At 37.3% G+C, this 16,418-nt stretch overlaps 2 protein-coding genes across 2 annotated transcripts in view; one reads left to right on the forward strand and one right to left on the reverse strand.

Moving 5' to 3' along the window:
• The window catches only part of COL6A6 (collagen, type VI, alpha 6), a 54,943-nt gene extending 45,285 nt beyond the window's left edge, over positions 1 to 9,658 (forward strand). Inside the window, 8 exon segments of the mRNA XM_010183632.1 lie at positions 193 to 255; positions 1,160 to 1,222; positions 2,403 to 2,439; positions 3,094 to 3,105; positions 4,880 to 5,373; positions 5,731 to 5,824; positions 7,570 to 8,238; positions 9,582 to 9,658. Of these exon segments, the coding sequence (XP_010181934.1) occupies positions 193 to 255; positions 1,160 to 1,222; positions 2,403 to 2,439; positions 3,094 to 3,105; positions 4,880 to 5,373; positions 5,731 to 5,824; positions 7,570 to 8,238; positions 9,582 to 9,658 (1,509 nt within the window).
• A 4,388-nt stretch (positions 9,659 to 14,046) lies between these two features.
• On the reverse strand, positions 14,047 to 16,217 carry LOC104539951 (phosphoinositide 3-kinase regulatory subunit 4-like). Its single transcript, XM_010183630.1, has 3 exons — positions 16,129 to 16,217; positions 15,599 to 15,707; positions 14,047 to 14,659 (listed from the first exon to the last, which is right to left on the reverse strand). Exons 1-3 carry the CDS (start codon positions 16,137 to 16,139, stop codon positions 14,489 to 14,491), a joined length of 291 nt encoding a protein of 96 aa, XP_010181932.1. The 5' UTR covers positions 16,140 to 16,217; the 3' UTR covers positions 14,047 to 14,488.
• Positions 16,218 to 16,418: the final 201 nt, after the last annotated feature.

A 16,418-nucleotide genomic window follows, 5' to 3' on the forward strand; every position in this document is an offset into this window, starting at 1 on the left:
AGCCTTTGGCTGAGCATTGTGTAGGTTTGGTTTGGGTTTTTTAGATGAATCCATGACTAATTTTTTGTGTGCTATCTTTCATATCACTGTGTTTCAGTGGGCAAATGCTGTCATAATTTCTTGAGAAGTTTGCATTTTTTATCAGAAGAGCCTATTTTCATATTTTAATTACATTTTTTTCCAATGAACTAGGGTGAAGTTGGGGACAAGGGAGATACAGGGGAACGTGGACTAAAAGGATATAGAGGCAGAATGGTAAGTACCTTATCGGTGTTGTTCTTTAATGGATTTTTAAAATAGGCTTCTCCTTGATATGCTGATTGCACACTTGTTTTGATTTTTAGATATTATGTCTGTCATTTTCAAAGTCTGCTGATGCTGGCCGAGCTCTGCCTCTGTGTTATGTCACATTAAATAGAAGCAATGACCATTTCTGAGTGACCTACTTACTGTTCCAGTTCACTTTCCCTTTGTGCCTTTTAGATAAAAACCTGCTGTAGAAGAAATTTGCTGGTTTAAGAGCATTGTGGTGATCCCATTTATTCCCCATTAACTTCTTTGTCCCGATTTTACTGGCTTCTTGTGTGTTTCTTTCTCCCTTTTCCCCTCAAGCTTTTCCATGGCTGAATTTTAACTTCACATCTCACCTGCTGTGACAGAGGTTAACAAGGGCTGGCTGCTTCCTATGGAAAGGAGAGCTGGTGACTCTGAGTGGTAGCAAAGCAGGAAGAGTTCAGTCCCACTGGACTGTTTTTAATCTATTTTTACTTTAAAAGCACTACTTTTCCAAAAATGGTAGAAATTAAACAAGGTTCTTGCCACCAAAATCAAAGATGTGCATATGCTAATTTTATTTTGAGATTTGTGCTTCTAAGTGGGCTTTGAACATACTGGATAAATAACACACTTAACAAAAATGAGCTGAACTACTAGGATAAAATGTGTGCTTTGGTGCTATCCAGGTTAATTACGTCTTAGAAGTGAAAATGTCAGATCTGATGCTCTTCTTTCTTACTTCCCATTTACACTTAAGTCAGTGGAACTTAAGCATGTAGCAAATAAATTAAGAAGGAAATCTGTTGCTTTCCAACAGAAGATGTAAATTTATGTTCTCTGTGTATGTTCAAATACCACATATGTAGTATGCTGCTTTTCATAGGGTATTTCAGGACATCCTGGTCTGGAAGGCAGTCCAGGAGACAGGGGATCTCCAGGACGCAGGGTAAGACCTAAACTTCATGTATGTTGCTGGTACTGGGAAATATGTTTTTTCTTTTTAATTTTGAAGGGAAACTAAGGGATGAAGCGAAACACTTTCTCCCTGTTATGGTGGTCTGGAGTGGTAGTATGTGAAATGTTCTGATGGTTCTGATGACTGCCATTGATGTGTTCAGCATGTGCATGCAAACAGCATTAAACACTTCATTAAGTAAAAAAGATTCTGAATTCGTATATATGTAAGCACAAATCAGGTACTTCTGAATGCAAATACCTAACTGTATACCTATAAATGTAATCTTCATAAGTCACTATCTAAATGCCTAGCTCATGAATGTTTGAAAAGTGTACCTGACTCATACTTTGAGCCTCTCCTTTTAACTAATGCAAAGGACAATGCTTGCTGTATTTTTCAGCTGTCAGTAGCACAGTGAATTTTGCAATTATGTGTTTCTAACAAATCCTTTAAAAACACCACTGTGGGAGTTCATTTGTGTGTATCTTAAGTCTCAAATGAAAGAGGCTCACTTTAGTAATATTTATTTCCTCTTTGACTTTCAGCTTTGCAAATTCAACATGGCATGAAAGAGAGATTGAGTTCATTTTTCCCTCATTAATTGTTACCACTGCTAAGAACTATGCAGCTCATGCTAAGCCAATAGTTTCCATGTACATCTTTGTCAGATATGAAATGATATACTGTGAATTTCTTATAGCTTCAAAATAGGATCATAGCTGATATTAGTTGCAACAGCAATGTACAAAAATTCCTTCAAGTACTAGAGGTCTGTCCTTGCAAACAAAAATACTGATCTTTTCTCACCCTTTCTGAAATAAAAATGTACACAGATAACAGGTAGTAGAAGCCTTCAGTTCTGCTGTAGACTTTCAATACACCCAAATCATGGTGTAGACATTAAATAAAATATATAAAAGCGTGTAATGCAATCAGCCCTTGGCTGTGGTCTTTTTTTTCCCTGTGATTAGTAAAATACTTGAGCAATTAGGTGAGATGAAGTTAACATTGTAATAATTTTTTTTTTAATTAGGGGAGTAAAGGACTGAACGGACGAGCCTTATTTTCTGTACGTATCTCTAGCTCACTCCAAGTTACAAACACACACAATGCACCATCTCATGGGGTAGTCATGTGTTCATGTATGTCTTTTCGTTCTTGTCCACAGCCATGTGAACTCATTGACTATGTCCGCAAACACAGTGGTAAGTGTTCAATCATGTTTTGATATTGTAAGCCCAAGTATCACCACTTACTTTCTTTCCTTTCATATGAGTATCACATTAGTTCTCTGTTCAGCGTGGTTGTGAGTTTATGGTCTTAGTAGGCAGGTGCTTGAAAAATGAAGTTAGGGCTTAGAATGCAAATTTGTTGTTGTTGTTGTTGAGAATAATTTCCTTTGCCAAAGTTACTGTAAAATAATTTCTTGGAAATGTTGTGTCTTGGTAGCCAGTAGTTCCAGTTACCATGAAGTAAGTTTCCATTATTTTTTCCTAGTCTATCTATCCAAATTCCTTAGAAAGTGACAGTGCCAAATAGTGGGAGTTTCTACAATTAATGGTATATTTATATCTCTAAACTCTGGTGGTAACTCCTTAATGAAAATGTTTGGTCTAGAAGAGGGCCGGGTCCTGCTTTTCCTTTTACTCCATTCTCTAGTAAAACCAGAGTTTTGCAAGCATACATTTCAGTGGAATACAATACTGCATGCATCCTAAGTCAGTGAAAGTCTTAAATTCTGTAGAACTATGGAAACTAAATTTGGTGTATGTATGTTCCACCAATGATTTCAGCTTTTACTTTTAAAACTTTTCAGATGCAAAATTATTCAATTAAACTTTCTTTTTCTCTTTCTTTAGCTTGTTGGGATGGTGAGTACTGCTTACTCTTACGTTACTGTTACTAGACATGCAGAATGTTGGTGTCCATTTGTCAAACTGACCTAGCAGAGATCTCATAAGCTGTGAACTACTTTGCTTCTGTAGTATCAGGGTCCACTCAACCAAACTTTCTGAGTTGTGTGTTCCCTTCACAGGAGTTAAATCCTACATTGAGAGTCAGTTGTTTACTGATCTGGAGCTTTAGTTTGTTAATCCAAGTATAGGATGGGATATATCCCCTTTTAATTTAGCGATCTTAAATGTAAATGTTTAGTCACCAGGTGCTTCCTCTGCAGTCTGTCTCTCTGCACTAACAACTCAATGAGACTAAGCATGTCTATATTCATAGCTGTGGCAGGTGTTCTTAATTGAAACCATCAGATATTATTTGGCCATCACTAGCTCAGTTTCAGATATTACATCTCTCTGGTTGGTTATAGTGAGCGTAAGCAAAATTAGGGCTTCATAGTTTCTGTATGCTCTAAGGTATACACACTATAACACAGATATTTCTCCTACTATGCTTATATGCTTTTGCTTTCTAGATAAGTTCTACTCCTTTTCTGAAAGTGGAGTAGCATGGCATAGAAATGCTAAGCCTAGGAGATCAGAGCAGAGAGTTGAAGTCTCTGAAGTCCTAGAACAGATATGCTGAGCCATTTAGCATATCTGCTTCCTTCTTCCTCCAAAAAGAAATGTTATTTACTTGTCAGTCTTACCTTCTTTTTTTTTGACATTTTCATCATTAATTATCCATTATCCACTTAGCTTGCTGTTCTGTAAAACTTCTCGAAAGCTCAGATTTGTTTACTTGTGATAACTTTCTCCTGGGTATGCTTGACTGCTATGAGTTTCAAAATGTTTCCATGCCTAAATGTTTCTGATACCAGTTATATATAGGAAATTATAATGGAATTTTTGTCCTACACTGAATTTGGCTGGAATAGTGAGTCAGTAATCTCCATTCATGATAAATGATCTTGTTATTACTGCTACACATTGTGGGTTTTAAATTACATTTTTCTTCATGTTGGAACAGATTCTTTTTCTCAACACAGTGTCTGCTTTTAGATGTAATATCGTGGGTGGAGTAATTACAAGATGAAATGTATTTCACTCCAGGAATGTCACATGCATCATCAAATCTTAACGGTGCTCCTAAGGATAATTCGGTAATGATAGCATCGAATCAGTATCTGAGCAGCACAGCAGTACCTAAGTTAGTGTAGGCCCACACTGTGCCTAAGAGAAGCTGTAAGAGGGAATATTGTGTGCTGGAAATACAGGATGCTTCTATGCAACCCTATACAAACAAGCTTGCTCTGAGGTTCTGGGAGATATGGGGGGGTGTAGGTTCTGTCTCTGCAGGCACACCCAGCAAGGTGGGCACAGACCGCAGCAGACTTGCACCCACTGGTTCAGAGTGCAGGTGAATGTGGAGGCTGTCAGAATTTGGACAAAACCCAAGATAATTTCTACTCTTGGCCCTGCTGTTATTCTGCTTAGGTGATGCTGGAAATGTCACTTTTACTTGCTTGTGCTGCAGTTTCTCCATCTGTAAAATAGTGACAATACAATTTATGCCACACTTCAGTATAAGTTCGACAGATTTTTTTTTTCTGGCTCCCTCTTTTTCTTTTTGCATGTATCAAGTGCAGGATGTAGTTTAGCATTGTATCATTTTATGTTTTATGCGCATCACTCTCCATGTCTGAGATGCAAGGGAACAAAACTTGGGGTTACTTTTTGTTCTTTTTTCTCCTAGGTAAACTGGCATGCCCAGTATATCCAACAGAACTGGTGTTTGCCTTGGATACCTCTAGGACACTCACTTCTGAGACATTTGAAGTAATGCGAGAGATGATGATAGCGATAGTGAAGAATGCCAGAATCAGAGAGAGCAACTGCCCAGTGGGAGCCAGAGTTGCTGTTGTTTCCTACAACTCGGTTACCCACCACCTGATCCACTTCTCAGAGTTTCACAACAAGAATAAGCTACTGAATGCACTAAAAAATATTTCTTACCAAAGATCCTCCAGTGAACGAGACACTGGAGGTGCAATGAGATTCATTGCCAAGAACGTTTTCAAGAGAACTCTACAAGGTCCCAATGTGAGAAAAATAGCTGTGATTTTCAGCCACGGACCAGCTGCAGATGCATTTTCTGTTAAACAAGCTGTCCTGGAGATGAGTGCATTAGAAGTCATTCCAGTGGTTATTGCTTTTGAAGACACCCCCCATATCTCCCAAGCTTTCATGGTAAGAAAATTTTATGCCATGCATTTTATCACACTCCAAGAATGCAGAATTTCTGCTGGGATCTGTCAGCTGAGGATCTAGTGTAGACACAGATAAATGTGAAGTCTTTTGCTTGTTTCACAATAGTGCTGGGAAAATGGTTTTATCTCATTTTAGGGCTTAATTAGGAACAAGTCTATATGTGATTACCACAACCGGTGTGCATTAATTGCCTGCAGAGCATCCCTGCCCTCCCCATCCCAACCCCTGTCAAGTTTGTGCACTAAATTTATACTTCATCAACAGCAAGAAATCATGGAGCACTTACTTAGCGGTACTTAACTGTTGTCTTTTTCTTTATTTTTTTTTTTTTCTTAGATGGATGACTCTGGTTTGTTTCAGGTGCTAAATGTTCTTGCTGGACAGTTTAATGACACATTACAAAAATTTCAGCTATGCACTTTGTGCTATGGTAAGATCAATACAATATTTTGAATTGTCATTAAAGAAGAAATACAGTATTATTTAGAGTTAACCCTTACATAACCCTAGCAAAATTATTTGGCTTTGTTTCTTATTGATGTGTTGAATTCCTGAAGTAGAATCTCTTTCCAGTGAACATTATTTACTGACAACCAATCACCTGCATTGTCATAACTGCTACATATATTTCAAAGGAAAATACTTAAATTGGAAGAACATGTTTGTCTACCTTAAGCTTCATTAATGTAGTATTAAACATCTAAAGCTATTTCCTTACTCCTATCTTTCTGGGACCTTCTACCTAGGATGAGCACATGCTTTTCTTTCAGGTTATTTGAATCCTTGTCTGACCAGAATGCATGATTGAAAAGAACGTATTTACTTGAATTGCATCTTAAAAGCAAATGTCAATTAAATGTATCAGAGCAAGGCTACCAGTGTCCTTCAGCTTTAAACCCCTACATGACAAAGTTTACTAATCTTTAAGAAGCTGTAGCAGTGCTAATCAATGCTGTCTTCTGTGAAAAACCAGTATCTTCCCAGACTGATGAAGATGGGTAATAAGGCTACGGCCTACATCCTCCTCTCCTTCCTTTTCCTTATTCTTCAGAAGATCATTTTAATCACAATGTAAACCTGGAGAGTACCCCTATGTATTCCTACTGGGATATACAGTGGTCAGAAAGATAGATGAAGTATTAACAAGGAATATCTCATTTTGTGACTCCGCTAATGGTCTGATGTTCATGGCATGTGAAGTCCTCCACCTTCTTTATGATGTGTAGTGCAGCAGCTGTTAACCCACCTAACAGCTTGGGAGAAAGACTTGTTATTCTGCTGTAATCTGGGCAATATATTTGTATCTTCTCAGTCTGATTTACTTTTCATGGAAAGTAGTTCAAAAGATTATCAAATGTTTTAAAAGTCTGGACTGCAGTCATCTTGCAACTTTTGGAATATTGATCAACTTTGACTCCTGACCAGTCCTCAACAATTTGGTGAAGGTCACCAATATCTCACAGACTCTTTTCTGTGAGGAACGTCATTGTGCAAATTGACCCTTGTGCTTTCTGCAGTACTGGGAAAAATTGCAATTCTGAAAATGCCATGTTCTTTCTTTGACCCAAAATGCTTTTTCAAAAATCGTTGATTACTTCTCTTAGCGCTATAATATTTTAGGTTTCCTCAAAAAGCTTCCAACAGTTGTATTAGTTAGGGATAAAACGTCTATTTAAAGAGCCACATAAATACACTCTGAGATGTTGCCCAAATGATAAAAACTTGCTACTGTTGATGTGTGCAGTGATCTCTGTCATAACAAAAAATTTAAATACCTTACAATACATATTGAAGTAAACAGGAAAGGTTTTGGTTTATTGATTTTAATGGGAAGTGAGGACCTGATTTCACAATTTTTTTAAATCTTGCTTTTTTAAAACCAGTCCAAAAAAAGCCAGTTATAATGTAATTAACTTTATTCCTGTGATCTTGTTTTCTTTCAATGGGCAATAGAGTTCCAATTGTTTTTGCAGAATCTGGTGCATAATCATATGTTTTGTGTCAGCCTTTATTTTCCTACTGTGCATTGAGGTCTTTCTAGTAGTTTTGTTCTTTTTTTTCTTTTTTTTTTTGATTGGCCATTGTGACACTTTAGATCTGTGATGACATTCATTGTTACAAGTTTGCTTTTTGATTTTTTCAAAAAAACTTCAAATTAACTTTGTTCTTTTACAGATAAATGTAAGCCAGATGCTTTTTGTGAACGTCCCAGGCACCGTTTACCCAGAGCGTATGTGGATGCTGCCTTCATTCTGGATAGTTCACAGAAAATGAGTGGTGCTGAATTTGAGCAAGTGAAAGACTTCATGAGCAAAGCAGTCACTGCATTCAACATTTCCTTGGATCCAAAAACATCTGTTGTAGGGGATAGAATAGCTGTGGTGAGCCATGCACTACCAGATTTCAAAGGCACAGGAAGGAGGCCAGTGAAGAAAGAATTCGACTTTGTTACCTACCGCAGTAAAGACCGAATAAGAAGATATATTAAAGAATCTCTTCAACAGCTGAATGGAGAGGCTGCTGTCGGCTATGCCATACAATGGACAATTGCTAACATTTTCTCAGGGGCTCCTAATCCAAGGCTACGCAAAATTATCATCATTATATCTGCTGGAAAAACGAGTCAATGGGACAAAGGAGTGCTAAAAAAAATTTCCCTGCAAGCTAAGTGCCAAGGCTATGCACTGCTAGCAATTTCACTAGGAAAGTCCTATGACAGAAATGAACTGGAAGGGCTTGCAAGCACTCCTCTGGAACAGCATTTGGTTCAGCTTGGCAGAATCCACAAGCCTGAGCTTGACTATGTAATAAGGTTTCTGAAGCCATTCATACATTTCCTCAGAAGTAAGTTAACATGCCACAGGTCATGGTTTGTTTTGTTGGTTTTTTTTATTTCCAATTTTCAGTATTCTGCAAAAGCACTGAATGGATAAGATTGGGATGTACTCATGGATGCGCATTGCTGAGCAGGTTATATTCATTCTGCCTTCACAGAGGTATTCAGGCTCGTTCTTTGGGTAAAGTCAGGGTTTATATCCATCCTCCTTCATTCCAGGAGTCTTTATTTTTGTGACTGACATCTATAGAGTCTGTTGTTTCTATCAGTTTCACAAAGAGTTTAGCCAGAAACAGCTGGTGGAATGGATATGGCTTTGATGCTGAATGAAGCACTGCTAAGATTGCCATTGCCATGGAGCACAGCCACTTTTTCTCTGCCTAGAAATATCCCTGATTTTGAGAAATAAATATTTGGTTATAAAAATGTTCTTTTCAAAAGCACAAACACCATCAACTTTCTCATGCAGAGCACACTCACCAGATAGGTAAGGTTTTTCATTGCCTCTAGATTCCAGCATCACTGAGACTTGTGACTCCTAATAGGACAGAAATTCCTCAGTGCAGTTCTTTGAGCAACTTTGTCCTGATCATATATTGTATGTTCAGCCAGGAAAATGTATAGCTAAAGTGGAAAATCAGCCATCATCAGGGTTGTTTAAATACAGGCCAATGGAAAATGCAGGTGAGAACCGAGTTCAGAATTCATTTTATAATGTGTATATGGAAAACCTGCTACACTGCTGGGAGTTAGAAATAAAAATAGATTGTGGGGCTGAATGCTCTGTGCTGGAGTGAAATATTGACAAGTGCCCTGCTTCCATTAAGGATGAACTCCAGCCAACCTTCAGTGGGATCCAGGTACTTCTGCCTTATCACTCAGCTTTGGAAGCCCAAGACTTAACTATTTTGCTATTGTAAAAATATAAAATCTGTCAAATGAAAATGAGAACAGACTAATGATTGCCTGTATCATCTACAAAGTGTGTTAAATTGTGAATATAGGCCACATAAAAGGCATTGGACATTACGTTATTCTAGACTTCGTTAGTGGCTTTTAGCTAAAATGTCAGAACTTACTAAGGAAATAGATAAATATATTATATAGTATAAATATAATACATTCATCTAATGTTAAGTTTATTTAGGCCCTTCATTTTTTCTTTCAAGTTAATTGATGGGTGCAGAATTAGACCACCATAACATTCATCTCTCTCTATATAGTGTTTGCTATGTATATAAAATTAATGAAGTCAGATGATTTGCGGCTATACTTGATTAAAATACTAAGCTTTGCCAAAATCTTCTAAATCCCACAAAGCTAATGAATTTTGTTACTGTCTTCTGAACAGGTGAGAACAGCTATCCACCAGAAGAGCTCAAGGCAAAGTGTAGCAGCCTCCAATTTCAGAGCCAAAGACCTGTGTAAGTCTATTACGTAATTATTTAAATATTCGGGGGGTTAATGGTAAATAAGATTTGCTTTTGGAGCACTCTCCTTATTGGGTGTTTTCAGCAAGTTTTTTGTTTGATTGGTTAAAAGTCTGCTTCAGTAGCAAAGAATAGAACTGGACTGTAACAAACACATTAGAAATTGACAGCATCCCATGTTATGTTTTAAAACAAGCCTAAAATTGTTGTACAAAATTAATGACATACCCTTGTGTCATTTTTGTGTTTTAAACATACCTTTGTAGTCACCCAAAACCATACATTAAGCCCTTCTGAAACTTTCCAAGTGCCATAATACATTTTAATATTAAAATGGTACTATTTTGTTACATGAAGGCTTAAACATAATGAGAAAAGAGAAATCAAAACTTAGGAAATCAGTCACTGATGGCAGCCAGCTTCATGACTCCTCTTGCCAAAGGCATTGGTATCAAACTGCAAAGGGCTCACTTTCAATGCAGAGATTCCCTAGGCAACTGCTCAATAGGACACACAACGGCAAAGTGCTGCAGAAGGACTGCAAGGCCAGTGTTCAGGTCAGCAAAGGAAATGTGAAGACAATATGAAACATGAGAACTTTAAGCAATTGTCTTCAGGGTTGCTGGCATTACTACTGTATAGACCATAAGAATCTGTTATGAAGGCAGGCACATTGTCAGCTATTATCTACTTGTTAGTTCAGCTTTAGCATGAGCCTGGTGAAGAATCTGAATTCTTGGGTTAGAAAAAAATGGTGATAATAATGAGCAAAATTAAAGCTTTTTAAATCCTTCCCTCCTACTCTTATGTTTAGAAACACCATCTTTCATTTGCAGTCACTCCGTTCTGAAGTTTCTCTAGCAGCAGTTCACATATACATTACTTTGGATCATGGCTGATAATAGCGGAATCATTGACTTGTAACAATCAACTTTGTTTCTTATTCTCACTAAGGTCTGTGTTTTTCTTGAGAGCTATGTGTACATACTTCTGCACTTCTGTGCACTGTGCAAAATAATTTCTAACCTTCACTCACATTTTTTTACCTATATATCGATCAGGTTTTAAGACTTTTTTTTTGAAGAAGTTTTTCAAGAGAAGTGACTGCACACAGTCATGAAAGACAGCATTGTTCTGATACCAAGAGAAAACATGTATTTTCTTGTTCTGTGTATAAAGCAGTGGCAGTTCTCTTACATGGCATCTTTTAAGGGGGGAGGAGGGCAGGAGGAACACCACACCAGCTAAAAATTTATGCTTTTTTCAGCCTATTAAACTGTAATCTCAGCCTGTTTGTGTTTCTGTTATAATTAGGCATTCAGTTCTGTCAACAGTCTTGAGCAATTTTCTGTAAAAATTCACTTCCCTTCTGATTTAGAAGGAGCTACCTGTGTATATTTTATCACTACACATCCTGATTGTGTCCTGTGTTTATCTGTAGCTTTTAAACAGAAGAGACGTCTGCAGACCATGTCACCATAGAGGCTTCTTCATTCACTCCTCCCTGGTACTCAAGAGGACTATTGCAGGCTGATGGAAAATACACTTCTTTAATAACAAGAGTTTTCACCAAGAAGAAACAAAACTGGAGTAACTAGAAATTTAAGGCACAGTTTTCAGAAATGTGAAGCCCTTCAGCCCAGCTAGAAGATGGTGGGGTCTGTGAGTGGAAGTAGAATCTGCATTTGAAAAAAAAAAGCAAGAAGGGAAAATAGTAAATACACCAACTAGCCTTAGATGGATCTGAATTCATCCTTACAATACCAAGTGGAAGGAGGAGGATCTCTTCTCCAACTTTGTCCTTGTTTCAAGCTGGTCTTTTCATTACTTTTCTCTTTCTCTATTTGCAAGTGAATGATTCATGTAAACCTCTGTACATTTTCTGACAGAACCCTCTCTGAGGGGGATGAAAAGCCCAATGCTTTCTCTATGCACCTGCTGTGTCTTCCCAGCTAGCTATTTAAGCATAGAGTTGTGTTTTGATTTATCTCAGCTCCATGCTGCTTTCAAGATTTAAGTGAATACAAACTGAACTGCAGAGTAGGTATCAAAATAGCCAGTAGGTGCTTAGCTAAAAGGAACAGATCTTGTTGTGGAGAAAAATCCTGCAAATCATTCTTAACTTTCTTGAATTGAGTTTCCTGAGAAGAGGTTTCAGGTTTTTGCAATCAATTGCTAAATCATGCTTCATAATTTTTTCCTGAATTCTTTCTAGCTTTCATATCCTTCCTGAGGTGTGAATACCAACCACAGGTACCATGTTTTAGGGAGAAAATCGTCAGTACCATGAAGGGACAAAATAGCTTTCCCATGCACGTTTCTGCTCTTCATTATTTCTCAAGAATGCATCAGAGTTTGTGGAAATTATGATCTGATGATATGTCTTTTGAAAATTGCTATATGAGAAGTTATTTTTCACAGTATCTGCTATAAAAATGACAATGAATGCAGGGACACTTGGTCAGTGGGAAGCCAGAAGGCAAGGATTTCAGATCCTTCAGAGAAAGATTTAGAGTATATCAGACTATATCAGATAAATTGCAGATGGAGTTCATGGATTCTCCACTTTCCATATCCTTAGCTTTTTCATTTTTCCTTTTCTCTTGCATCCTTAAAGGGAAAAGTGGGTTGAGTTTCATTTTTAGGGACAACAGTGCTTCACAATGATGAGCAATGTTTTATTCCCATTTATCTCCATCACTTGATCCTACAGGAGCACTCACTGAGTCTATGGGCTCCATCAAGCATATGAGTTGTGAAGAGATTTCCTCAATGAGATACTTGCTGTCTTAAACACAATGAGCATGTGGAAGATGGGGAGCAATAACTGAAGAAATAAATTTCTGTCTTCATAAGGAGATCCTGCTACGTTGCAGGATTTCAGTTTGTCTTGATGGCTTTGCTATAACGTGTATATACTTTCTTATTAAAATGTTCTGCACAAAAAAGCATCCATAGAACAGTTTATTTCAGATGAAAGAGAGCTGAAAAGTAAAAATTAAATTTGGTATCTTTGTAGGATAGCAAGCGTATATCCCGTTTGCAATTTACAGCATCATTCATGCCTCAAAAGATGGAACCAAGAGGTGCAAGAAACTGGGAAATGTGAGAGTAGAGTGCAAGAAAAAAAGAGTTTTCTTTATCTTCGAAGAATCCTTGCAAGGAGCTAGGCCATAATGGAGTTCTGATACAGAAAAACAGAAAATATTTGTAAAGAGAGAACACATCTGTGGCATTTGAATTATGTAATTTCAAGTCATCATAAAAATGAAAAACATGAGGACTGCTCAAAGGCTGCACGTTTCATAAAGCCTCAGATAATTATTTTAATAAATTAACAGCTAGAAATGAGCATGTGCCATAGCTCTTTACAGTTTCTTAATTACAGTATGTCCGACACAGAATATCAGCTTCTTTTTATAGATAAAGCTAAAAATCTCAGGAAAATAAGGAGTCCATTCTGATATCATTAAAATAGCCAATTACTTCACACATTACATTCTTTAATTTGGAATTGTGCTGTGCCAAATATGACATGGAAGAATGATTTTTAAATTGTGCTCTGAAACAAAAAAAATACTTTAACAATAGTAGTATGGCCAGTAGAAATACCTTAGATATGTCATATGTCTATAATAATGGCTTTCTTGCTGGTCTAAACTTCTCTTAAAAATTAGTTACTGAACCTATGTTACAAAAGGAGTCTAATATTAAATTCATAGAAGATACTCTTTATGTTATTTCTCTAACCCAGTTCACAAGCTGAGAGTATTCCCTGCTTCCAGCAGACACTCTGTAGAGTAGTACACTGACATTGCTACCAATTACATTCAACGAATGTACATCAAATTAGTGCTGTTTGATGTCAGAAAATCACCTGGTTTAGGGGTAAATAACCTTCTGTTCCTGTAAAGCAGAACCTGGAAATGCAGCTAAGGAATAAGTTACCTCATAACATAAAGCTTAAGACAGGAAGACTGAACAGGATTTGGAAATCTGAAAATCTGGATCAGACAGTGGAAGAGTGGTGTGAAAGTTTACTGCCACTGTCTGACCTCCAGAACTGCCTCTTACATGAACCTTGTGTGATGAAACAATGTTTCCTCCTGAAAGCTTGTATTTTGGCTATTTCTGATATCCCTACCAAATGGCAGAGAACATTATCTTGGTGGTGCTGCTTTAGGTTCCCGGGACAGCAGAGCTCAACATTAGACTCAAGTTTAAAGCAAGCTGTCTGCAAGGCACAAAGTACAGTTGAGGATTGATACGAGGTTATGCTGATCTTGAAGTACAATTAAGAGGCCAATGGCTCTGGCAGCTGAGACCACAGAATCACTGCAGAGGAAAAAATGGATATAAAGATACACAAGTACCAAACAGGGAAGCTCAAGTGGACTTTATTATAGGTATTAGAGTGTACAGGGACATTAGTGCACTGGTTCTTATTTCATTTCTCAGATTCAACATAGGAGCAGTTGTTGGACACGGAAGTACTTGTACCAGCTCTTTTTGCACATTTAGAATGTGTAATGTGGAACATCTTTAAGAAAATTATTTAAAGATCCTTAGAGAACAATGTAGTCAAAACCAGGCTAAGTGATATCTTCATAGACTGCTTGGTATTTCACGGAAATGCTATAGATACCAAACATCTTCAATAAAAGAAGTGATTAAGAAGTGCTAACAGGGTGGTAGGATACAGATAACCAATTTTATCATTGTCTTTAAAGTCCATTCTATTCCATGATCTGGAATCAGTCCTTGAAAACTTCATTATAACACTATTTCTTTATTACAAATATTTACATACTATATATTAATACAACTTTTATTTCCACACTTTAACGATTCCATCCCTTGATGCAGTTACTATAAACCCTTGCGTGGTCTGGAAAGTTGCGATATCTGTGATAATATCGTGATGTCCAACAGGGAGAGACTCTGGACCCTTTCGAGGGGTCTCATCAGTGGGCCCCAGTTTTTGCTTGTTTGGAATTTCCTGTGTAAAAACAAAGTGAGACACTTTATTTACAGAAACATGAGCATTTGCAAAGGGGAACTGTCACACATATTAGGTTGTCAGTGTAAAAAGAGCAAAAAACCTCATAAAACAAACACAAAACCCAAACACAAAACCTCCCAGCCTTTGATAGTTTTCTTAGGATTATTCCTTGGTTCATTTCTTTTCATCACAAACAATCCAAGTCTTAATGTGAACTGACATTACAGCTCTCTGATCAGGGGAAAAAAAAAATCTTGTATTTATTTCAATGACACTAACTACTAAGGTATGATATTCCTATGGAGGGGTAAAAAGCTACAGCAATACATACTTTTTAGCTCCCCAACAGTTTTATAAAAAATGGTTCAATAGTATTAATGTAATTGTTTAAGAACTTAAGATGAAATACTAAAATATCACAGTGCATAGGTAGACCCTCACTGACTTTTGTTTTCCAGACACTTTTGAAGTAGCATTAATTCAACTGAACTTAAACAAAACATTGTTCTACTGAACAACTATAGCAGTACTTCCAGTTCCAAAAGTCACTCTGAAGGATGTAATAAAAGCTGCAGAGTCTGCTGCCATATTATTTTGGTGCCAATACATCTCATTTCCTTGCTAAGATCCTACACAAAAGATATTCCAAAGACTGATGAAAGTCAAAGGTGTAAAAACACTAGATTTTAATATCCCCAAAGAAACATATGATTCTGGCTTTTGCGTGTAAGTAGCATCTGGTAAGTCCAATTTTGTCAAAAACAACTGATTTATTTTTAATAACTTCTTCCTAACTGCCTGAAAATCCAATGCTGAGACCATCCATGAAAAGTAAGAGTGAGACAGTTAATATTAAAGTCACCATGTAGTTAATATAACCCATGGGGTCATCCAGAAGTCAAGCAGAATAGGTGTCTATCAAACAAAGAAAAATACCTGAACCACCTCCGTGCCCTCAATTATCTTCCTGTAGTAGGAAATAGATGGGCAACTAGAACTTCCGGCAACAACATACGATCTCTCAGGGTAGGCTAGATCCCAGAACCTAAACACAAAGAAACAAAATTAAGGTGAGATGTTCAATTCTATCAGCTACTTTAACAGCTATTTAGAAGCTGTCCTGGTCTTATGATGACAATGAGTGGGCACAAATGCTAGATGCGTTCTACACTTACTGGAGGAGAGTGATGCAGAGAAATCAAGACTTGTATCAAGCTTGCACGTGAGTTATTGTTTTGTTTCTTGTCATGCAGCCTACCAGGAACTTTACAGAAGGGTACATGTTGTGTTTCAAACTTTTGCTGAGAACAATTCTCTCAGCTCACTGATGCTTACTAATGAACACATCTTCAGCATTATTATTTTGACTTCTTGGAATCTACTTAGGCAATGCTTGGCAAAATTCAGTACACCAGCAGGGGTGGAGAGGAGGGTGTCAAAACAAAAAGACTTGTTAGTTTTATTACCTTATTTTCATGTCTGAGCCTGCTGTCAGTAATATGGGATTACCAGATGCTGGACTACAGTATATTCCATGGATGCTGTCAGGAGAGGGCTGAAGGAAAAAGGATATGTAAAAATAAACTACCACCAACAGCTGTTGCTATGCTTCCAAAGGGGAATGCATTCTTTCCCACACTCATCCACCTAATTTCCAAATCTTTCTGACAGATGCCAAGTTACTTTAATGGGCCACATCTTAATATATTAAGGTAAATTAATTAAATCCAGTATAAATTGGGGAATGACCTGTTGG

The sequence above is a fragment of the Mesitornis unicolor genome, unplaced genomic scaffold (assembly GCF_000695765.1).
Source record: "Mesitornis unicolor isolate BGI_N332 unplaced genomic scaffold, ASM69576v1 scaffold10014, whole genome shotgun sequence".
Taxonomy (NCBI): domain Eukaryota; kingdom Metazoa; phylum Chordata; class Aves; order Mesitornithiformes; family Mesitornithidae; genus Mesitornis; species Mesitornis unicolor.